The 26,936-nt window shown below is 31.6% G+C and overlaps 1 protein-coding gene across 2 annotated transcripts in view; it reads right to left on the reverse strand.

Moving 5' to 3' along the window:
• LOC142319489 (ubiquitin carboxyl-terminal hydrolase 48-like) overlaps positions 1-26,936 on the reverse strand; it is a 417,524-nt gene that overhangs the window by 106,498 nt on the left and 284,090 nt on the right. For both annotated transcript variants that reach the window (XM_075356825.1, XM_075356833.1), the window contains exons 17-18: positions 11,636-11,758; positions 2,653-2,781 (exon numbers count right to left, since the gene is read on the reverse strand). In XM_075356825.1, coding sequence (XP_075212940.1) covers positions 2,653-2,781; positions 11,636-11,758 — 252 coding nt within the window. The remainder of the gene's footprint in view (positions 1-2,652; positions 2,782-11,635; positions 11,759-26,936) is intronic.

Below are 26,936 nucleotides of genomic sequence, written 5' to 3' on the forward strand. Positions count from 1 at the left end.
GTACCGTTCTAAGATTTTTTTTACGTATTTTTTATTTATTTATGTGATTGTTTTTCTTCATAAAATAATGAACTACAACCAAAAAATAGGCACCGGAATGCACCGATCGCTAGCGGAAAATCCCGATTCGTTAGTATCAATTTGTAGAGTTAAATTTCTAATTTAACTTTCGTTGTATCAATTTTCCTCATTCAAAAAAAATATATTTTTACACAAGAGATAATCATTCTGGACACCTAATAATCCCATTACGAGATGCCGCCCGGCAGGGCAACCCGCTCGGAGTGCTTAGCTGCGGAGGCGTGCCGTAGGCACGCTTTGCAGGTAGTAGGTATATAAATAAACATATGGGGTTTACAACACACGTAATGGAGATGTGCCAAAAGGCCGAGAGATTGACTTCAGCGCTGCCAGACTCATGAGGAATGTTAGAGGTCCAAGAGCCTCCAAAAAAAAGCATTATTGCGGCCACGGTGACCTCCGCAATCATGTATGCAGCACCGATGTGGCGTGAAACCTTGAAAATTAACCGTAGTAGAAGTAGGATTAATAGTGTCTAACGACGGCTTGCACCCACGGTGGCGCAGGCGTACAGATCAGTATCGCTGGAGGCGGTGCTGGTGATAACAGGAATGCGTCCGGTGGACCTGCTGGCGGTTGAACGTCTGGAAAGATATGAGGGCAGCCGCGGCTGCCAGGAGAGAGTCGATCAACAAATGGCAAGAGAGATAGTTCGACGCGGTTATCGGTAAACGGACCTTCAGGTTGATACTGCGGATCAAAATCTGGATCGAGAGGAGACTTGGGGAGGTGGACATTTGGACAGCCCATTGTCTTACGGGTAATGGATCATTTGAAGTCTACATCCATGCAACCGGCCGTCTTGGCTCACCTCTACATCATTACTGTGACGACGAGGACGACATAGAACATACTTTTTTCAGATGTCCAAAATGGGCTTCCGAACGACCCTTTGATAGGGCGTTTTCACCCGAGGAATTGATCGGCTCGGGCGCAGGTTGGGGCAGGTGCTCGAGATGGTTCAAAAGAGATCTCTCCGTGAAATTACAAGAAGGAAGAGAATAAGATAGTGTGCAGCCCTGAAGTGGGCATGGAAGACCAACCCTCGGGGATGGGCGGCGGGAGTCCAACAGGATCGTCGCAGCTAGTTGCTCCCGGGGGACGCCGAAAGTCCTTGCGGAAGACCACACCCGGAGCATCCGCAGGCACGCGTGGTGACGATGTGTACCTCACAAGGTGGTTCCGCCACCACGCCATGGGAGGGGGAGAATTTTTAGTGGTGAGTGGGGTTTCTCGCCTTACGCGGGAAACCCCACTCACTCAACGGTACAGGCCGCTGGAAGTCTGGCAGCAGATTTTCCTTTCTCCAACGTAAAAAAAAAGATATATAAATATATATACAATTTTTTTTAAAAATCAGCTTAATCATAAACATCGGTAAAAAAAAGAAAACAAAAAGACTAATAGGACTTTTATTCTATTGAAATAAAGTAGAAAATAAGAACATGTCTAAAAACAGTTTACACAAAATTTTTTCTTAAAAATTTAGAATTAGGTAGGCATTTCGACTATCAAACAATCATCATCAAAGTGGATACTGCGGAAATAATACTATTTATAAAAAAAGTCAATAAAAAAAAAGGGTTCAATAAATAAATGAAAAATAACAATAAATTTTATTCGTAAATTAATTATTGCTATTAAAACACACACTTTACACATTAGATTTATTAACATTTACTTTTTTATATTAATTTATTCTTTTTAAATAATATTACGTACGAAGTATCTACGAATGATGATTGTTTATCAAAAGATATGAGAATTTATCTTTATATAGTTTTAAAAAAAAACTGTTTTTGTGCGTGATTTTTTTTCCAACTAAACATAAATTAGTTGAAATATATTAATAAACTAATGTACTACATATATCACCAGTAAAACATATGTAGTTCTGTGCAAGAAGACCTAGTTTTCGACTGACTGCAAAATAGTGACGTCGTCGTTGCGCAGAAATGTGAAAGTTTTTTTTTAATCTAATATTAAAATATATTTTCTATTTATAAGAAAATTAAATTATTATAACCCTAATTTGATGAAATAATTAAAAATAACGAGTAGACCCTACACACACAAGCATCAAGTTTAAACTCTCACTGTGACTCACTGCAAAAGCGCGTATGAAAAACGCAACCTCAAATTGATGATATGCTGTCTGTTGTCAACCTAATATTGAGTGTAACTCAAGAACGACACAACCTATTTTCATAAAAGTTTTAGGACAACTTCAGATACACTACTACAGCATATCTAAATTTCAGTGAAATTGATCAAGTAGTTTTGGAAATTTTCGAGCAACAAAATTTATACATGGGCCATAAATAAATATGTAAGAATACCACAATTTAAGTGAATAGTATTTTTGCATTCCTCATACCTCAAAACGTATCGCCAATTCAATTCTACCCCTAATACCACCGTGCGACTAAACATAATACCGTACGTTTCTTCAAAAAGTCGATAAAAAATGTATAATCATAAATGTAGCTAAATGTATCCTAAGAAGAGAAAACACACCTTATAATTATAATAAATACTACGTAAAAGTTATTTGATGAACAGATTACTTACTATTAAAAAGATTGTTGATTCCGGAAAAATTCCGAGCTCAGATATAGTTTTTTCGCAATCGCATAACTCCCGACCATCTTCATAAAACAGATGCTGGTCAGAAGGCATAACTTCGAATTCGTTCATGATCTACAATAAAAGTTAAAAATTAAATAATATAAATTAATAAATTTCTTAAAACCCTGATAATTCATTAAACTAAGCAGTGCCAAAATCAGGTCTGTTAAATAATTAAGAATAATAACTTTCTGTTTATTTCTATATGTGTTTGAAATAAAGTATGGAAATAGACTGTAAAATAAATACCAGAAAATTAATTGAAAAAGTCCAAAAATGAATATCTAAAAGAAAACAAAAAGATTGTCAATTCTCTTTATTTGATACTCAACAAAAAATTCAAGATATGCATCTTAAAAGTCAACTACAAAGCAATAAAAAATACTATTAGATTAACATTTTAACTCAGATTTAAGAATTTTTTTTATAATCTAACAGAGAGGTCAGTATACGCGATACACTTACATCAGTTATAATCTGATTACCTAATAATAAAGCTTTCATTAAAGATTGTTTTAAGTAATAATTTTGATATTTTATTTTAACAGAAACAATCAATACTAAACTTAACAAATAAAATAAACCCCCTTTTCTACAGTTGAAAATTATTACCATAAATGCATTAGTATATTCACAAAACTTATTTTCTTAGATGTACAAACTACAAACCTTCGATAAACCATTACAACGTTATAAAAATTCACACAAATTAAATCTGTATTAATGAGGTCTGTCTTATGGAGTTGTAGATATTCTGAGCTGCTTAATTATTATTGTAATAAAAAAAAAACTAATCCTCTACCTCTATGATGATCGTGAAAACTGATAATGTATAATAAAAATTCAGTTTTTATAAACAGAATTACTTTTAACAATATTTTTTTTAAAGACTTTTTCAAATGTGATATTTAAAAAGAAGAAACTACAGAAAAGCTAAAATAAATAAACGAGTAAAATTTTCATTAACGAGATGAAATAATTTCTTTTTAAAATTGTGCTAAGGAAATTTCTGAGATATAAAAGAAAACAGACGCCAAAGTAAATATAGAACACACAGGTCTAAATATCATTTTATAATCGAGACTTTAGTATTCTTGAAAACACTTTAAAACACCCAAAAAATAAATTTGAAGTGGGAACGCAATTTTTAACATTATTTATTATAACAGCTAGAAAAGTAAAAAAAAAGAGATCAACGGACTCTAAAACCAAAGCTTTAAAAATGAGTATTAAAAAAACCGTTGAATAAATATATCAATATTTATTAGTCGAGACACTACTTCATATATTACGCCAAAAATACAGCGTATTCAAAGAAAGAGGTGTTCTGTTAAACGGCTATTGAAATAAATTCGAAAAAAATCCGTTGTTTACTAAAGATTTATTTTTAAAATCTACAACTACATGGTTAATCATCAAAAGGTGGATCACGAAGAATCAATATATATATGTTCTGCATTCAAAAAAGCATCTTTTAGGCAATACCAATCGAAATCGTAAACATTACAAAACTTAGGAAATTATATAAATAAACCAGATTCATTAAATCGTATAAAATTAAGTGAAAACGGTACTTTATTAGTCAACACTTAATAAAAGTGTTTTTATTTTATTTTTATTCCAAAATAAAATACTCTCTTTGAAGTATTTTTCGTAAATATTGTTAAATTTTTCACAAACATATTTTTCATTTATTTATTCTTTTTGTACAATCTGCATGATGATAGTTTTAAAAAGTGAAATGATTATATAGTTTTAGATTTAAATGATTTTTTTTTTAGTTTTTCATTTAAATATTTTTTTAAATAATTTTGACCTCTTTCTTGTTTATCAATTTATTTCAGTAACCGCTGAGTACAACTGTTTATCTAATAAATATAATTAAATAAAAATTACTTTTCTTTAATAGTCTGTACATTTTTTCTTTTTTTAATATCGATGATGAACTAGGAATGTTAAATATTAGCAATATAAAAGGTTTAGAATGAAGTAAATAAAGCAGATTCATTAAGCACAGTAGAATTAAGCGCCTATATGCAACGAAGAAGTTTGTTTTTTTTTTAAGTTTTAAAACGTTAGGTAGAACAAACATCTAGTTTTTATACCGCTACAAAGTTTAGGGCGGTCAAGGAAGTGTCAAAAATTAAATGAAAGATAAGCAAAAACGAGCGAGATAAGAGAAAGAGACAAATAGAAGGGTGTCAGACTCAGGTTGATAAGGAACAATTAGAAGGAGGCAAACGATCAATCGTAGCGTGTGTGTCGGTGTGTACAACGAGCAAGGGGATGGATGTTACTGTAAAGCGGAACCGGGCAAAAACCGAGTTTGCGGTAGAAGCAGGGGGAATCGGGCAGTCAAGTCCAGTCGAGGCCGGTCGCTAGACTCGCGGCATATTCCATAACTCAGCCGGACAAAACCCTGATTAACGGCACGTATTAGCAACACTCACACTCCGGCCGGGCTAAATTAGCCGGACATTCAGATAAGTTAAGACTAGAAGCGATTAGTCGAGCAAAAACGACCCGCGCTCGCTAATGAACACAATACACAATACAGAAACCCCTTCTCCGTTCCCCCGCTCGTTGCCGCACTACTTGTCAAATCTCGTCCTTCTTCTTCTGACAGCCCTTCCTTCCCTCTTTTAACCGTCCGCCACCTGATACTATTAAGTATTTCACAAAAGAAATTTAAGGGAGGGTCATAAAGAATAATGAAAACGTAATTACGAGGAAAGATTCACGGCGGTAGAATTAAACGAGGGCGGGTGTTATATGACAGTTACCGAACGAAGATGTCCACTTCCTCCGACCGACGACCGATGCCGTTAATTAAGATAGCGAAATGTAATTTATTTAAACCCGATCTAAATATAAGCAAAAGACATTCTGTAATTTAACGACACCAGAACCATTCTTATTATCGTACATAATACAAAAAACATTATGAATTATTCCTTAAAACTCAAATAATACGTATGGTAAAAAAAAAAATTCTTTCATAATTTGGTTTTCCTCTCCCTTATTCCCTTATTTTAATCTCTTATCTATAGCCGTATATCTTCTAAAACGAAACGGTAGATTTTCATCATTTCTTTTGGTTAAACATAGCCGGAGTTTTAAACCAGATACTAAAAACGGAAAAAATTAATTTTTTCTAACTCATCCGTAAAATTATCAAATAAAACGCTAGAAAATTGAATAGAAAGTATTATATGATCGTAAGATTTTCTAAAATAATGTTACCTAAGCGAGAATTGAATTAAATATTGATAAAAATATGAGAACGAATGCAGCTAAATTACATTACAACAGACTAGTATCTAGCATGAAATATATATGGTTCTCTCCGGAATGCGAATATATTTATTAGTTTTTTACCTAAGCTTTACATTCTTATATTTTTTTCCATTTTTAGATGAAAATACTTTGACTATTAGAAAGAATCAAAATCATTGGTCTACATAATTTCAATACGACAAAATATGATTATATCTTAAAACCCTCTAATTAGTACTACGATTACATTTTTCCAGAAAAAGATATCTTACACCCGAGTTATACGTAAATAGAAAAACTGATTGGAGACTCTAAAACGTACATAAAAAAGTAGTTTTAGATGGAAACCTCCTCCTTATTTTAAATCCGGTTAATGAAAATACAACAATAATTCTACAATAATATGTTTATTATAAAAATTTAATAAATACATATTTTTTAAATTTACAACATAAAATAATACTAGTTTTGAAGACTGTTTCAAATAAACAAACTGAAATCATTGTTAATTTAAATTTATTTTAAATTGATATTTTTCAAATATCCACTTCAATTTTAAACGCATTGTGCTACACCTTTGCTCATTCAGTAATTTAATCAAAAAACAGAAACGTCTGAATTGAAATAAACTAAATAAAAAAAAAAAATGAATTAAATTCGATCAAGTTTCTAATTTAGGTCGTGTCTATTAGTTAAAATAATATTAAGTGATCATGATACTCCTCATGAGACATTAACTTGGAAATAATTTAAACGAATTTTAAAGAAATTAAATGCACAAGAAAATAAAATTTAAAAACTTTAGAAAAAAATATCGTCTGAATTTTGACCGAGTACGTAATATTTATTAGAAAAAAAAATTAACATCAATAGATTATTTTAAGTAAGCTTACAGAAGAAAATCAAAAAGGTTTATTCAAGAATCTAAGGACGGGTTTACGAAAGAAATTCTTAAATAAGCTTAATTACTGGTCCCACAGATAGTTCAGTCAGCAACGGTTTTGAATATAAAACAAAGATCATATCCGTTTCAGTTTCTGGGATAATGATTTGCAAGAAAACAATACGTAATTATTTAAAAAAAAAAAAAAATCAATGACCTCAACTTCTTTATCGGCCTACGTAGTTAATAGCTTATCAAAATGCTACTTTCCGGTTTCACTCATTTATAAGAAGAAACGTAGTATAAACTCCTCCTCATCATCGCAGAATTAACAAAACCTTGATGCAACTTTTACATGATGTAATATTTCAAAATAAGTTACAAACTAGAATTATAATTTCCGTCGGGAACGGGCATAAATATTAATATTAAACAAATACTGAACGACTATCGACTTGAATTAATTATTATTTTATCTTTATTATAAGAATTAATTATCCTTTAATTAATTATTAGTACAAGTCTACAAGTAACTTACAATTTGAGCCTTGTATATTAATTAACAGGAAAAGTGCTATAACTGAAAAGTACCATTGTTTTTATAAATTAAAAAAAACATATTTTTTATTAAATTATTTAAACCGTAAACAAATAAAAACTAATATAGTTTTGACGTTAAATAATATTGCATATCATTGTGAAATTAAACAAAATTTAATTAATAAAAAAAAAGAAATTAAATTTTTCAGACAACTTTTCAACTTACATGAAACATACATACGCTCTGATGTGTTAATCTTGCTTACGTGAATTGTACGAGGAAACAACTACCGCATAAAAAGCAACCCGACTATAAATCAAACGTATTTAATAATTATTTTTAGTCTAAAGAATGTCGTAATCTAGTTGAAACAAAGTTTTCAGTACAGTTTAAATATAAATATATTCGTAGCTTAAAGCAATAAGCCTAACTACGATCGGTTTCTCTAACGTTCTTATATGAAAACAAGGTTATACACTAATCTTATTTTCTTCTAAGGAAAGACGTTGTTGAATCTGTGAGAGAAACAGAGCGACGACGGTAGTGTTTATTTCAAGCAAGAAAGGGAAATACTGTTTACATCGTAGTTAAAGCAAAAGAAGGCTGCTATTTAAAACTATTAGCCGGAGGAATAAACAAGGAGACCAGCCTGTGATTAGTGCATTGTTCTTGGGAACCATTACTCTTACAGAATATAGAATTTGAAGCCATTCCGGGCTCGCTTTTACGATCTCTCACCCGGGGCACAGCACCACAATTGAAATGTTACCGACTCGCTGTTTACGAGGCTCTAACCATAGCCGATACTGAAGTTCAATGTCTTTATCTTCGGCTAACACACAATCCGATAAGAAGAACAAAACCTCTTTTAACAACAATCGGTTCTGTTATTCAGTAAATAATTCAAATGCTTCTTAAGAATCAAAATAAAATCAATCAAAGCAAAAATGGAAACATTTTTCTATCATCATTAAAAATGACTTATAATACTACAATAAAAACAGATTAAATCAATTTTTTTTAATGAACACTCACAGTCGAAGGTTTGAGTGTAATGGATAGACGATAGTAAAAGATTCAATCACCCGTTAAATCAATACGTTCAAAAGATAAATTGTATTCTTGTGTCTTCATTTTACATCTACAACGAATAGAGTTTAATTTCATAACTCTAACTGAATGATGGCTTCAGGGAAAGAATTTGTTTCATTCGATTATATTTAAAAATTTTTTTTCGCGGTAGAAAAAAATAACAGATATTATTGAAAAAGAACGTTTTAGATAAAAAAAAATACTTTATTTTCATAAATATTTACCATACTTTTACTGCATAAAATTAATTAAATATTGATTAAAATAAAATTTTTTCACTTTTTTTTTTAATCGCATAAATGAACATTATTAATACTTACATACACGAAATAATTATCTAAAAACAACTCGCAGCAGAATAAAAAAAGAAAAACCATTCAATATGTTCAGTAATTTAAATTAGATGTTTATAAATAATGAAAAGGGAAACGAAGGGTATAAAAAGTTTATATCTTTACTTCTGTAACCAAAACTGAAGTAATTCTGTACTTGGATTAATTTTATAAAGAAAGAAAAAAGTCTTCGACTTTCTTGAGGGTCTTTAAAATGTCTCGCATAACAAACGTTATAGAAAGTATTTTACAAACGCTGTAAAATTATGTATTTTACAGCAATACTGCTGTAAAATACATAATACGCTTAAATGATTTAACAGATTTTTATTGATACAATTTGCATAATGGAGATAATTTTTGAATTACCAGTACAGAAACCGATGAAATTAATCTTATTTTGTCATTACGCGTCCGAAGTACTCATTTCAATGCATGGATTCTGATGTTCCTTAAAGAGTACGTTATATTTTGCCCAAAATTCGTAAACGATATATTACTGATGAGATCCACCTGTTTTTAAAGACGCTTTCACGAAAAAAGAAACTTGAGCTTGACTAAAGTCATATGAACTTGGGTGACGAACGTATTTTAATATAATCGATCAACCAAGAACTCACAAAGCATCGTGACCGTTTCATTTTTTGATATAATATTACTCAATTTCAGTAGAACTATTAAAACTTTTATTAACTTTTTCCACGAGTTAAATACCAGTCATATTGTGAAATTTGATACCCTTTTATACCTTTCTACATACAGAACTGAAGTAAAGATTATGTCGAAAAGAGAATGGTTTAACAGTTCGTGCCTAAATACGGCACACTACGAGCCTATTTTCATCCGGTGAAGTGGGATCTCAAGAAATTAGCGATAATCTAAATGCGAATGTTCCGGTTATTAACATAATGATTAGAATAAAACCCCTTCTATCTCTAAAAATAAATGTCAGGTAAGCGATTAACCACATTGTTGACCGAGTTAGTAACACGATTTGCGACAAGTTTTTTTTGAATCCAACGAGTTTTTGAACTATTCATCAAATTTCGTACGTTTCGGCTTTAGATTTTTAGCAGATCTACGTCACACTCAATAAGATGCTCCAACCAGTTTGAAAATAACCCCAAAGCGGCTTACCGAATAATATAACACATTATGTTATCACGTCCTGTAATTTTAGTTAACACATCACTCTGGCAACTTGTAGGTCCTTAATACTACTATCATGAAAGCGTTGCGCAAGATCATATACGGTAGATTCCTCTGAAACTGAAGTATTTTGAGAATTTCTCCTGGACAGCACAACGGAATTATTTTACTGCAAAATAAGATAGATTTCATGAACAGTAATCATAGCGGACCGATTAACAATTTCATTTAACACTAGCGCATACGGTTAGGAGGAATAATAACGTTATAATTACCATACCCTCCGAGGTTATTCATATATGCAACAAACAGCAAGAGTGAGGAGTTTTTCTTAGATTTACAACAAGCAATTTAAAACTTTACAGTTCTGAGTTGTTTAAAACACACTGTAGAATCACAAAACAAATGTGGTTTTCATGCCAGCGCCGCAGTGTTGAGTGGTGGAACACATAATTTTCAAACAAACGAGAGTGTTGACATCTCAATACAAAGTACAAAATCCCGACGGTTCATAGTTAGTGCTCGTCATAAAATTAACAATATATAGAAAGAAGTTGATTGAAAAACTGTATTATCGTACATTTTGTACTAGATAAGCCCCGAAAACGTAGAATGATGTGAACGAAAATTTTAAAATACGGCATCTGCACACACTTTTTTAGAGTATTAAAAGGAACAGGATGTGAATGTTTGTTACACATTGTGAAAGATGATGAAATGAAGACTGCCTATGTCAAAACTCGTATCAAAACATTCATACATGAAACGATCCCATTCAAATCAAGCAAGCCCGGTTAACACGAAAGATGACGGCAACTGCTTTCTGGAATCAAAAAGATTTTTTGCTAAGTTATTATTAGTCAGAAACAAAAATCACAGAAGAACTGTAACAAGAATACAAATCTCTCAAGTCATACCAGTCATTAGCGGTGATGATATGAATGGTTGAAACCAGGAATTAATTTCTATTTGGATAATAAGTGTCCATAGACTATTGCCTGGAAAACCTCAGAAATAATAAGCAATAATGAAATTGTATTTTTCAGGTCCACACTTCACACATCTAATGAGTTATTAAATTCCACGTCTTCTCTCACCTCAATAAGTGGCTTCCACTTCTCAATAATTCAAGAAATGGAAGATTCAAGAAACGGCACTGATGAATCGGTTGAAATCTCCCGGTTTGCGAACTTTTGTTTGCAGGATATATCTTGGTCGTAGTTATTATAAAAAAATAAAAAATAAAAATCCATGTTTAATTTAAACAGAAATGACAAAAGAAAATAACATTTCAGGTTGGTATAAAACTAATTTTTTTAATTTCACGAGTCTGGTTTTCAAAAATGAAAAATAAAAATGTTTAAAAAATACTTTTAACAGGAATAAAATCAGATTAAGAATACGATGCATAAAATGTTATTATCTAATTCATGTCAATCCTGGGAATGGCGTCCAGAGAACAAATGCAAATAAAATTCTTTCATTGTTATAAGTCACATTAATTGATAAGTTCGATGAACTTTTTGGCAACTTTTTTCGAGTTGCTTAGTTTCGATTTGTTTCACAACTTAACTGTCATAAGTATAAAATAATACAAATTTTACAAAAAAAATTGGAATAATAACTAATAAAACTAACGTAAAAATTACGTACCACAACTTTGAAAGCTTTTAAAGTAAGCGTAGATGATACAGCAATAACTTTCTCGCCCGGACATTTTCTTCTTCGAGCACTACGTCTAATTATTTTAGGAGAATTAACCTTAGATTTCTTGCTCTGTAAAAATTAAAAATAAAAAACCCATTAAGAACATATAAAGGATAAACTTTTATGTCACAAACAAAATTCTTAAGTACGAGTAAATAAAATTAAAGTAATGATTCCCGAACTTTTTCGAATTGATCACTTTTACAAAATAATTCATTAATACCCTCAATAAAGTAATCAGAAATGAAAATTAAAAAACCAATCAAACGTTTATTTTGCTGTGCGAGTAAATATAAACGCACAGCAGAATCAACGTACGTTAATACTAAATTACGGATTCAATGCTCCAATATTTATATACCTGTACATTTTCCTAAAAAAAAAAAAATGAGATAAACCGGGCTTTATTTCTTTAGTTTTACAAATTCATCTGTAAAAAATAAAAAGTTGAATTATTTTATTAAAACTTAAGAATTTACATTTAAAAAACTTTTATTGAAAATTCATCGATTACAAAAACCTTATTTTACAGTTTCCGGCGATGGAGCTGATTTTGAAAATAACCTATATAATAAAAGGGCAGAGACAAATATCTATGATTAAAACGGTTATAGGAAAAGAGAGGTGATCATAAAATGTTTTGTCGGAAAGTTTATAAGTGAAAAAAATATGCAACAAATTAAATACGCTGTACTATCGGGTTAAACAAAGATGAAATCTGCATTTAAAACCGCTATCTAATCCAGGGAAAATTTATAAAAAAAAAACTTTATGTGTACACTTAGTAAAATAAATTAAGCAATTTTAGAGCTGTTATAAAGGAACAATATAGAATATTATGTTATATTTATCTATTAAACAGCATATATTTACGTTCTTCAAACCAAACAGAGAATAACCTTTTCGTTATACTATTAATAAATTAAGCAAAAACAATTTGAAAAATATTTCAGTAGACGTGTTTCTACACCTGTTACTAAAATTTTGAGATAAATGATAGCTCTAATAAAGGAATCTTTTTTTAAAAAAAGACGAGGTGAGGGGAGTACATAATACACCAACCAGGCCGATAAACAGTCAGTCGCAATACTGTTTGTACCACAGTGGAAATTGAAAAATATTTCTTTTGGAAAAATATTACAGGTTTATTTGAATTTGATCGTGGTCAGTGAATGTATTATTTAGTTACGTATCTTGGGAACTTAAATAACATTTTTTTCTTTCCCATCTAGCGCTATAGCAGAGCTATAAGCTGTAGAAATAAAAGTGTTGTAATCGGTCGAATTTGGGCATATGCGGTTTTCACCGGATCTTGACGTTTTTAAACCTAAGGAACCCAAAAAACCGGATGGAAATTTTCCGGATGTTAATGTTCCTATGTACGTGTGTGTGTTCGGTTTCTCACACCTTATATCTCCAGAACTGCTGGACCGAGTTTGACCAAAGTTGGTCAGATTACGTCTGTATATGGGGAATTTATGCCATTAAATTTTCAACTCAAAAGATCAAGGGGTGAGGCTATAGAGCAAGGTCATCCACAGTACCTAGAGATTTCGTCTAATTAATGTCTTATATCCCCAGTACTACAGGACCGATTTTGACCAAACTTGGTTAGATTACTACTGTGTATAGGTCATTGATAACATTAAAGTTTTAACTTAAAAGGTCAAGGGGGTGAGGCTTTACAGCAAGATCACACTCAGTATCTAGAGATTTCGCCTAATTGAAGTCTTATTTTTCTTAGGCACATTTGTTAAAAATTAAAAAATAATATTTGCAGGAGATTGCTTTTAAAATCACACACTCCAAAAGATCCTCTAAACTAGTAACTAAGTGGGTACTCTGCATCAATAGTACCTCTGTCACAACGGGGAGCGCTAGTGTAGCATTGACGCACATCTGTACAAAAAATATTATATTTAAATAAAATTACAAATATTTTACATTAAGTCGAGTGTGTAAACCGTGCATCAGAAAATGTCGCCTGACGGGAAAGTTCTACAACTGTGTTATCGGCTTTTATTTTCTTTAATGTCGAAACTTTTAAATTTCTTGACGCAAAAGATTTTTTTTAGGGAAAAATATGTAAGTAATATTTTTAAAGTTAAAAAGTGTCCAATAATTTTTGTAAAGTATAAGATCTATTGTTCGATTGAACTCGCGTATGAAATGCTCTAACATAGAAGTATAAATTTTTTATGAGTTTCACATTGATAAAGAAAAAAAAAAATTTTTTTAATTACGAGTATAATCGATTATTAACCGGTCAAACATTTATGAATGTGATTTGAAAATATAATGTGTAGGTTTCTGGAGAAGGTGCTTTATTAAAATTTTTAATAACGGTACAATTATTATCGATATCCGAAACGATAAAAATAATCATTACAAAATATACGTTTAGTAAACAGAATTCATCAATTTTCTCTAAAGGATTCATTTGATATCATTTTGCGCTAAGTATCACCTCACATCCTACATTATCAAGCTACATATGTTATTACTTTACATTACTAACGGACAATCGTAATCACGAATAGATTACCTAACTATCACTGTTGTATGTTAACGTTAAAATGTGTAATTTTAACACAGAATAAAAATATTATTCCTACAATTAAAAATTTCTCCGTGTAAAATTTAGATTAACCCGAAAAACTGATGTTATTTTCCGCTAATATTAAATGAAAGAAATTTAAACTAATCTATAATCATAAATAAAAAAAAAACATATAGCGAAGACTTTGCGAAATGTAATTTACCTCTTAATATTATATATTTAACATAAAATGATGAAAATATTTATATATATAAAAAAAATGTCAGCAAACATATTATAACTCGGTAAGATTATTACAAAAAGAATAAGAACAAAGAAGTTGTCTTTTAGAGTACGCTACAGGAAGCTGGGCGTGTATGAGAAAAAGTTTATCATTTTTCACCACCAGCCCAGACGCAGTCAGTTTGACTTCTCATCGGAAGCGGGGTCGTCGTCGCAGAGTCGCCACAGTTTCCCTGCTTCCCGACGTCGACTGCAGTTATATATATATAATACACGTAATTCTTTTATTTATCCGGCCTTAACAAAATTTTCTTTTCTGAAAACCATTAAGAAAAAAAATATATATAAAGGGAAAATAATAATTAAACTGAACGTTTTACGCAAAACGTAAAATAAAATACGTGTAATTCATTAATGTACAATAATTCTAAAATACACAAAAAATGGATTTAACATTATACTTTCAATAAAATTATATAAATAAGTAATTTTTGAATTATTAAAGTTAAATGAACCTATATTATTAACATTAAATCTACAATCAGCTGCAAGAAAAGTAATTTCGCAAGGATGTGACTGCCAGATGTTCTATGATCATAAATAACAATAGAAAATTACACTATCTAAGAGAACTGTCCCAAAGAACTATTTTTATCATAAGAAATTACATGAGAATAAATTACGTCCAAGATTTGATCGAATACAACAGCCTAAGCAACGAGAAAAACAAATTTCACCAAAAAAAGGTATAAATCACCAGGGTGAAAATGTTAAAATCTTGTTTACAAAATAATGTAGTATGTTTCCGTTTATTATTTACCTTTATACCTCAAAAAATGTCAAAACCTACAATTATTAAGCTTGATGTGGTAGTTTGAATAAAAGGAGAACGATGTACACATAAAAGAGAATAAATCAATTGCATATCAAGTAATTTTTTTAAGACAAGGAAAGTTTTATTCGTGCACGCGCGTTTATATCTCCAGTTCATTCCTTATAACCGGGACCAATTCTCTAATGCCACCAAATCTTTTTCAGAAAACATTAATTTAAGATTAATTTTTTTGGTACTTGCGGATTAGCCGGAAAGGATTTTTTTTACATATAAAGTTATTATATACACATATTATTAGAATAATTACATTACATACCGTAAGTAGATTATAATTTGTATATTTAATGTTAATAATTACACGAGGTTAGCGAGCGTAGTTTGGTTAGATTATGTGATTCCGTGTACTGACGAATCGTTCGTATATATCCAAATGTAACCTACGGTCACTAACCTCGTCTAATAATTTAAATAATCATAAGATATAATAGCTTTATATGAGTATATGTGTATATATACACGAGGTGCGACAATAAAGTAATGAGACTGATTTTTCTTTGCAAAATGTGGCAACCCTGCAGCTTGCGTAGGCATACCATCTTTGACCTTGGTCTATAAGCTACTTCTAGTCCAAGCGGCACATTGATGCAACTGCTCAGTCGTGAGTTGTGCTGTAATAAGTGAACACGTGTTTGTGTCTCTCGTCACAGAAATGAAACCGCAAAATATTGCGCAACGGTATGCCATTTCTATTTGCGTTAAATCGGGTGAAAACGCGATGACAACTTATGGTAAGCTTCAGAAAGCTTTTGGAGAGGAGGTTATGTCAAGAGCTCAGGTTTTTCGGTGGCATAAAATTTTTAGTGAAGGCAGAACGAATGTTGAAGATGAAGACCGCAGTGGACGACCATCAACCTCACGGACAGATGTCAACTTGACCAGGGTGCGTGAAATCGTACGATCTGATCGAAGATTATCCGTGAAAATGATTGCAGAAGAACTCAACATCAATCGAGAAACGGTTCGTCTAATATTAACTGAAGATCTTGGTATGAGAAAGATTTGTGCAAAAATGGTCCCCAAAAATCTCAAACAGCGAGAAACACGGAAAAATGTGGCAGCCGATCTGTTAGAGCAAACGGAAATCAATCCAGATTTGTTGAGCGTGTTATCACTGGCGATGAAGGTTGGTTTTTTCAATACGATCTAGAGACAAAACGCCAAAGTTCGCAATGGTGCTCAAGGGAAACACAGACCAAAAAAAGCTCGCATGTCAAAGTCAAAAGTGAAATCCATGCTTGTGTGCTTCTTCGATTCCAAGGGAATTGTTCATAAAGAGCGGGTGCCTACTGGACAAACAGTTAACCGATATTTCTACAAAGAAATTTTAGAAAGACTTCGTAAACGAGTTCTTCGTGTCCGTGCCAACATTGCTGATAATTGAATTCTGCAACACGATAATGCGCCATCCCATACTGCTCTGTCAGTACAGCAATTTTTAACTTCAAAACAAATTTCAGTACTACCACAGCCACCATATTCACCAGATATCGCTCCGTGCGACTTTTTTCTATTTCCAAGAATCAAAATGGCGGTCAAGGGACACCATTTTCAAACAACACAAGATGTCCAAAAAGCTGTGACGAGGGTCTTGGAGGATATTACAGAAGATGAGTTCCAGAAATGTTACCATCAATGGCAGAAGCGCTGGAATAAGTGTGTGCAATCAGAGGGGAACTACTTTGAAGGAGACAACACTAAACATGACTAAAACGGTAAGCAACATTTTTTTTCACATCAGTCTCATCACTTTATTGTCGCACCTCGTATATATATATATATATATATATATATATATATATATATATGTAAAGAAAAATATGCGTGCCGGTTAATGCACAAGAACAATTTTTTTGTTGTTTTTAATAAATGAACAGATTTTAACGAAAATTGAAAGATCGTATTCATTACGCAGCGAAACCGCTTCAACCTTAAAGATGAATAATTTTTAGACATTAATTCGATTAGGATTTAGTTACCGAAAAATTATAAATAATTCAGTCGGAAACGTTTTCACTTTCCGAGTATTACAGTAAAGAATACTGTAAGGTCGAAAATTTCGGAAACCATGCATTTTTATTTTTTGTTTTCCTGAGTAAAATAAAAAATAAAAAAATAATTAATGCGCAATTCTGTAGGTTATGTTAGCGTCTATTTTGCCTTCGTTAATAATTAAGAAATTTAATATAGTGACTAGAGTAAATAAAGCATTGTCAAACATTTTTCTGTTTTTATGAAATTCGAACAAAGAGAAGCGAGTTCCCCCTAGTAATGTTTAAAACCGCCAACACTTTTCTTCTACCCGGTGACGTTTTTATTTTATCAAAAAGAATCATTTGAAATAATATGAACAATTTTTGAAAAAATAAATATAATTTCTTTCTAAAAATTCAATTTTTTCAAATACAATTCTGTATCTTCAATCTATCGACTTAAATTTATCGCTTCACAGTTGATATCAGACTTAAAGTTTAATTACAGTTAAAATGATTGCTGCTAGGTACTATTCACAATTTTAGGGATATGCGGGAGCATTCCTTAGAGAAGTCTGAGCCGCCGTGAATAGCAAATCATTTTCTTGCAGCACATATTTAAGCTGTTAAGGATGAAGTTTTCCGTCTCGTTTTGTGATTCCACCGTCATTATATCATCCCTTTATTGCCATCCATTTATTCTCCCTATCCTCATTCCTTTCAATCTATAACCGATTTTTCTATTGTTTTTTTAGACGCCTTTATTATTAATTAAAATACCGTATTGCAATTATTATTGTTATTTGCGATTTTAAAATAATTAAAATAAATAAACATTATAATTGTTTAATAGAAAATAATTTTCTATAAAATTAATTTATTTTAGAAAACAAAATATTTAACATCGGATGCTAAAAGTGCGTGCAATCACTAATGCCTTACAGCAAAAGCCGATGTGTCTAGAAACACACTAAAAGTATAGGGACTTTTTTAAGATACTAGGTCCTTTTTTATTTGTCTGATTCGATAGAGGAGGCTCTGCTTACAGATCTATCTGGAAACTCTAGTTTTCTGTCCTGTTGCTGTAAATAAAAAAGCCCACCTAGGCCTGAAACGCTTATCAGGTAAAGGTGATTCCTTCAAAAATCCTTAATAAAACAAAAATAACATCTTAATAAATTAAAAATAACATTAAATTTTCTTTTTAATGTACATCAAACATTAATATGCTAGTTATTAAACCCATACAAGTAATAGTTCTTTGCATAAAATTCTCTCCATTTTTATCACTACAACCTATTAACTTTTATATATTTTCTTTTGAGAAAAAAAAGGAATTATGATAAAGTTAACCCCCAAATTAATCATTACAGAACGGTTTAAAATTTAAGCTTAATATAAACTAATCCAGGATCGTTCAGTAACTTTGTTACCCGATTTTTTTTAAGAGATAGAACAAAGGTGATTCTTTATTATCTCGATATATAAGGATAATAATAACAATAACAACAACATTATGATAAATAGCTTGTGTATGAAAAATATTCACTAAATTTAAAAAGAAACTGGTAACTACTTTAAATTCAGAAGGATGAGAATATATTGTTATAAATGAATGAACAGCCATCCGAAACACTGATTTGTTAGTTTGCTAGTCGAATACGTTAAGCGAGGTGTATACATTGACAGATACGACTACTACTGGAAGCTTATATTTGTTGTTATGCAGTAATAAAATGTGACTGAAGATAATTACGTGTTAGAGAGACCAGGCGGCTATAATTTCTCGTATTATTATTAAAAATTATTATTCTAATACGCATCGGGACAACGTTCTCGGTTTTAATTGTTCGGGAGCGCATTTAAAAACAATAATCGACAATTAATTGCTCGGTTGTCACGAGAAGGATAGGTCTTGTATATATTTTACGGCACTAAGGTAGAAAACAAAAGTACAATTCTAGATCGAAATCAAATTACGGATGAACATAAATAAAATAAGAAACAGGTCTGTTGACGCGGCAGCAAGCCGGCCGGCTACCGAGCGGCAGACAGCACTGTATTTTCTGTTGTTCTATTATTACAGTATAGCGTAGTATAGTGATTCAAAAACGCTGAAAGGCTCTAGTGTCGGTAGCGTTATTAACGATGAAGAGGGCAGAGGAGTGCGGTCGCCGCAGACGATGAATATGCAACGGATGTATTTAAATTAGCCCTACTCGACTGGTTTACATACGAAATAACAGATCCCAAAAACGTGGGACTGTCATCAGGAGTAAAAACCGATTTATTATTGAAAATTAACACCTGCCTCAGGTAATTGTGCCGGTAGCTGATGTTCGATCCACAGAGATTCTATCTCGTTCGAACACCGAAAGAATAGTGGGTTGTAATCGCTTCTGCTGCTACTAACCCACCCGTCCTACGTATGCCAGATTGTTGGGAACAATTAAAATGTTTGTAAAGAAAAAATAAATCTTTTTCCTTCTTTCAATCCATATCCTAGTTTATATTTTATTTTCTGAATCACTCACAATTTATATTAATTTACTGATCCGCATTAAAACCTCGATAATTTAAAATTCGATTTAAACGACCATTTAATTAATCTAATACACACACACACACACACACACACACACACACACACACACACCCACACCACATATATATATATATATATATATATATATATATATATATATACGGAAATTTATTTTCTCGTGAAGCAACTAATATTTCTGAAAAAAGTAGCTGTAAATATATTAACATTTATAAGTTGAAATTTTCTCGTAATATAAAAACAAAAAAAGGATAATGGTAAAAACTCAAACTAAAGTCCATCTATCAGATAAAAATTTGTAGGAAACGTTTAAATTAATGACGTGTAAAAACTGATTGAAAAGGAATTCCATAAATTTAAAAAAATGTTTTTATGGACAATCGATTTAATCCTCGTCTGTATTCAGAGTACGGAAGAAAATTTATTTTCCTCAAATTTATTAATAAAAATAAAAGCCACAAACTGTTTTATTTGATGATTATGACTCCCGATCCAAAAGTTCAAACCCCTTTAAACAATTTTTACCGATTTAAAAGTTATTTATTAATAATTTTTAGCGGTTACAAAAATAGTTAAGACAAATTTTAAAGTAAATTTATTTTAAAAACCATTCAAGAATATGCTGGATGAAAAAATCTGATTCACAAATGATTTTGGATAATTAAAGTGCTTGAAAACTGGATGTTTATTTTCAAAGACTGCCATTTTGTTTTTGGACAAAAAAATTGATCGATATTTTACGGCCTAAATTTATGTGTCTTGCATTAGCAACCTTGTGAAATTTCAGCCGAATTTTTCGATGATTTATAAATATAAATGAAACTCAAGACACTCATTTTTTCATTATTGTCTGTAATTTTTCAATTATTACTATACAAAAATACACAAACGCAACAGAAGATTAAATATTAAAAAATGAATAATAAAAATAAAACTTATTTCAGTTTATACTAAATATTGCCAAAAATCCTAAGGTTTTTCAAAAGTAAAAAAGAATACACACTGGCATTTTTACACATTCTGTGTGTTGAGTTATATAATTCCAGTTTTTTGTTTATATATATTTTGCCTTGCATTTTTATGGTAAGTAATAAATACAATCTTTGTAAAATAAGAAAAACGTACGTCTGAATTCCAACTTTTATTATATCAGATACTAATTTTTATATCAAATTAACGAAAATTTTAACTGAAATCATTAAATATTTATTTATTTATTCGATTTAGTAAATATATATATATATATATATTTAAATTCATAAATATTATATGTATTGAATTTACATGATTTATGTAAAAAACGCATTATTCAGCCACATAATATTTTAACAATGCATAATGTACAATTTAATCGAAGACAAGATAATAAATCTACAAAAATACATAATGAATTAATAACTAACGTATAATAAAAAAATCTGATGTGGACAACATATTACTTCCTTGTACGGCTATTAAATTAATCAACATATTTTTTTTAAAATGAAAAGTAAATTAAATTTTATTTCATTAAAAACTTCTGACATTTTTGTATTTTTGTTGTTGTTATTGAATTATTATTTAACGTAGATTTTTTTCCAATCAGAAGTTAATAATTATTGATAAACCCATATATTTAAATTAAAAAAAAGGGGGAAAAAGGAAATGAAGTCTGATTCGAACCGATGTGCCTTCCCCTCAGATCTAAATATTTCATTAATTAAAATATTTTTGGCTATAACTCTTGAACCAATGAAAATAAGTACCACTTATGATATATCGTTGAAAAGCTCTCAATGAGGGTTTAATACTACATTTAAGAAAAGGTACAAAATCCAAATTTTTTGGATTTTGGAATTACTTAGTTTTGGTTCAGTCGATTGCAATCAAAAGGGGAGGTGGACAAATAGATATTACAACAGTGGTAAATCCAAAATTTAAACTTCCTACAGCTAATCGTTTTTGAGTTATGCCAGATATATATGTACGTACAGACGTCACGGTCAAAATGAATTCAGGGAAAATGGATATTTCCGTTGAAATCTGGAAACCTAAATTTTTCGTGATCAGAATACTTCCTTTAATTCATACAAGGAAGTAACAATTCTTAAAAAGATAAGAAGAGCGTTTATAATTTTAACAAGAACCATAAACAGCCAGTTAGTTGTTTCTTAATGTTTTTATTTAATGGCCTTACAGGCTTACACTATTGCAAAAATCTGACTGACGGTCGAGTTAACAGCATTAAAAAAGGTTAAACTAACAGTAGGAAAATTCTACAAAAGAAGGATTATCATTGTGTTGAGGTTTTAAAATACGAAGCATAACTATGTTATACAACCACGTTATGGTCAATCAAATCTTTCCAAATTTTTAGACTTAAAAAAAAGACGACGAAATTCTAGAAATAACCTCCTCATTTTCAGATATACAGTAAGTTATATAACATTACTTATAGCTAGTGCAAAATGTGTATAAAACATATTTCAATACAAATTCAAAACAATTTTTCAAAAAAAAATTAAGATGCTCAAAAACTTCTGTCAACTTTTGTAGGTACAAGTACCACCAACTCACTTCTATGTAAAAAAATCTGTAAGGAAATTTTAATCGCTAACACTAAATTAAAAGGAAAAACCCTAAGTAAACGTGAAAAAAAAATTAAAATTATTATTAATTTTTTTAATTTAAAATGATTAAATTGAACTGCCAATATGCAAATACTGTTTTTCCCAAAAAGGGAAAAATTGAGATGCTTCTACGTTTCATTTTTGGTTCTCTATCAGTTCAATAATTTAAAAGGGTACAATACCAGTTATCAATGCTTAAGAAAATTGACTTTACAAATGTAGATTTTCATAGCCCAATAAAAGTCCATGCAGTATTCCAGTTCAATAACATTTTCCATTTTTAAACTCTGGTTAAATCCAGCTCCTACATAAGCACGTAAGTTATGTCCACTTTTCTCCAGTATTCTGATCTCTGGAAACCTTTATAATAACTGCCATTAAAATATTAATAACAGAAATAAAAAGTAAAAAGATTTATTATTCTATGTTGGCAATAATGAGGAAAAGCAATTAAAAAAACATGGAAAAAATGCATGTAAAAGTACGTAAAAAAGTGCGACAAGAAAACAAGTGGAAAAAAGATGTTTTTAAGAGAGTACGGTTCGTTTAATTTTATTATTCTAGAACACAATATTACCATAAATTTTATTTAAAGTTGAGTTTACTGAGAGTAATGTTACATAATAACATTAATAGCTTGTACGCCTTGAAAAAATAAATCCTTGGATGTAGCCACATCTGTATACACAAACCGACCAGTACAAGTGGTATTTTGAATAGTAACTAGCATTAAATCTAAGTGATAATAAAGACATCAACCTAACGATTACAAATAGAGGAATTAAAAAATTACACCATGAGCAAAAATATTAGTTTTGAAAAATATTTTCTAATGCGAAAAAGTTCATTGAATACAATTCTTCTATGTGCTGAATAAAGTAATAAATAAAGTCTGTTATGAGTTATTAAATAAATAATAATTATATACCGCGATTTTTATTGAAATAATAATGCGTTGCAAATACTTTTTTTAAGTAACTTATTATTAATTTCAATGTTTACTTTTCAAAATCTTCTACAAAAGGTCACTCTTAAGCAATTAAGAAAGGAATGAGGAAAATTTAACTGCAATGAGCCACCTATTACGCAAGATGTAAGAAAACAACCTCAAATCATAATAGTAAACAAATCTGAAGCGGGAAAGAAACCATATATTAAAAATTGTAGTGAGATATACTCCTAACGAAAAAATAATTCTAAAAATGGATTTAAAAAGTAGGTAAACTGTTAATTTATTTTATCTAAAGAGTGCATATGTAAAGTGGCTATCTAAAAATTCAAGGACATATTTATGCGATGAACTCAACGCCGAGCCTATTCTTAGTTGTTGGTAGTATCTAGAACTGTGATTGTCAACATTTTTAGGGGTCGTGATTTTCAACCACGACCTCCAAAAAATAAAAAAAAAATATAATGAATATTTCGCAATCCCCAACCCCAAACCAATGAAACCTAGTTAAAACTATTTAGTTGCGTTGATAGCGACGGGTATGAACATGCATGTATGAAGTGTACAAACATGATTAATTTACAAGTTCCAACTTCATTTGTACATTCTCCTTGTAATTTGGTCTGCTTGCATAATATTCGCTGTGAGAGCGTCATATTCGAACATGCATATGATACGTTTGAACACGTCGTGCTCTTAGCAGTATAAAAGAGGCATAAGGATTGCAGAATATCGGCTTAGTTTCGAATCGAAACATGCGTCTGGTGACTTAATTTAAGTTTTTAAAAGCATAGTTTCATTGAAAGTAATAACTGAGGTTTCGGTTTTTTAGTGTGCGGTGAAACGGTGTAACTGCTTTTTTCAATTAGATTCATATGCAAAACGCATAAATTTGTGAAAAAACAAAATCAGACATCTACATCCAGAGAATAGATTGGCAAAAAGACAACATTGTACAATGATATCCCAACCCCGTAGGGGGAAAACACCCACCTTGTGACGTTACCGGTCGCAACACCACCCCGTCCGTTCTAAGTGCTGAGGGACTTTACTGGAGGTCATCTTTAGAACCCTCTAACTGATTACATTTCACAGTCATCAGCCAGGCCTCGGTCGGGATGCCACCGATGTAAATGCCTCGGCAGACATTTGCATCAGTAAATACATATCAAATTTGGCCTTCACGTAGGCCTCTAACGGACATCTTCACATCCAACCTAACATGATTTCCTCAAACTAACTAACTAAAACCGCGGACCTTGTACAGATTTGACAAAACCGTTCGTGATTGTGAAGCCTCAGAAAACGAACGAGTTTAAAGTTAAATCAGTGCTACATTCATACCAATCAAAATTATGTCTTACGCAACATAGAGATTCAGACCTACACCCAATTAAGTCCATCAATTTAGGTCACCTAACAAGGGGAACGCAACCTCATTCCGGTTCGCGCAGGAGCCGGGGGCAAACCCAGCATCCCCACCCGGTCCGATCATGATGTTTCGCGGGGCATTACCAAGTCACGATCACGACCGCCACCGACGGAGGGAAGCCACGCCCCCGGTCGCACGGGTTAACATATCTCGGCACCGCGGATATCCCCACCAGCGGAATCTCCAAAACGAATCACAAACAATACCAGTATAACCGTGGCACGATGCCAATGCGCCTACCTCCAACCAATCCAATGCATAAGCCGGGGAACCCTAGCCACCCGGGATCCTACTACGATCGAGTACCTCAATTAAATTCCCTCTTCACACCGCAAGGGCGCGAAGAAAACCAGCCACTATAGACCACTTCTCGCGGATCATCTAGTTAATACGGAAATCCAGAAAGAAATGTATTCTTTCCAAGTTCCCGAACAGCTCGTGAACGTTCGACCTCGTAACGTGGACAGACGTAGAGGACGTGATCCGCTGTGAAACTGGGGAAGGTACACACTCGACCACCAACTCAAAAATAGCACTGAAAAAGACTTTATACAACGCAATCTCTGTTCGTGAAAAGAGACCAGAGATTTTGCAATAACTGTACAATGACAGCTATTTAAATTATGTTTTTACCTCACTGGATGGAAAACCACAGTGCGTTGTTTGCTTTTAAGTCCTCTCTGATGAAAGAATGAACCACGATCAAAATTAATTCGGCAGTTGGAAATTATCACAAACAATACAATGAGCGACAATCATAACAATCAATAACAATGAGCGATCCGGATCATAAAAGCAAACACTTGGAATTTTTCGAAAGAAAATTATATAATTTGATAATTGGAAAAGCCAACAAGCTTTTATTTGTAAATCTAGCCATACTGATAAAAGTACACTTGAATCATCTTAGCGTTAAGATGTCCAACCCATGACAATTGCCGAAAATCTCATATTGCCTGCTAAAATTAATATGGTCAGTGTTTAATAAGTGTGGAAGAAGCAAACAAATTGAAAAAAAAAAAATTCTGCTATCTAACGACACAGAAAGCGAATCGATGATATTGCTGCCGATGTTCGCGATCAGATAATGCAGCAAGTGAGTTCAAAAAAGTTTTTAGTATTCAATTTGATGAATCAACAGATGTGGCCAACATTTTTCAGTCCTTCTACATAATAAAAAAAAAAAAAAAAAACGTAGATTGGACAGTATGTAGTGATGGTGCAAAGGCGATAACAGAAAAGAAGAGTGGATTCTGAAAAAAATAAAATATCGTCTTATAACAAGGGCAGAATGGACGCACTGCTTCCTTTACAGACATGCTTTTGCCACAAAAGATAAAGTTTTCAAACCGGAAAATTTCAAACAAGTCTTACAGCTGTAAAAATAGTTAATTTTATTAAAAGTCAACCGTTACAGAATAGGTTGTTTGTTAAATTATAGCATGAAAGGGGCAAAAATAAAACCTCTTCTTTTCCATACTTAAGTCAGATGGTTATCACGGAGGAAAGTGTTAAACCGGGTATGGAATTGCGAGATGAATTAATTATATTTTTCCAGGGTAATCAAACTCCATTTTCATGTTTTTACAGTATGAGTATATTGTTGGCTTACTTAGCTAATATATTTTTGCACTTAAACGAGTTGAATGTGAATTTTTAAAGACGTGATAAAAACATTTTATTAATGGCAGACGAAGTTCATAGTTTCATTAAGAAGTATTATAACTGGATTATTCGACTTCAAAGCAAGAATTTTGATATGGCTCCACTCACTTCCGATTATATTTAGAAACGTATGGATGAAAAAGACACTATTATTCACCACAGTTTGGATAGTCTGAAGATGCATTTCACGAGTTAAAAATTAATTTGGCGGAGTATTTCCCGGAAATAATTTCTCTAAGAGAAAGGTACTGAATCCGTTTAGTGAAAACGTTGCAGCTGCCAAGTTACTAGTTGAGATTCACGACCAGCTCATGGAAATGTCTGCCGATAAAATGTTACAACTACAATTCAAATCTGAAAATTTAGATACGTGTTGCCTTGC

This window comes from Lycorma delicatula, chromosome 1, assembly GCF_047948215.1.
Source record: "Lycorma delicatula isolate Av1 chromosome 1, ASM4794821v1, whole genome shotgun sequence".
Classification (NCBI taxonomy): Eukaryota; Metazoa; Arthropoda; class Insecta; order Hemiptera; family Fulgoridae; genus Lycorma; species Lycorma delicatula.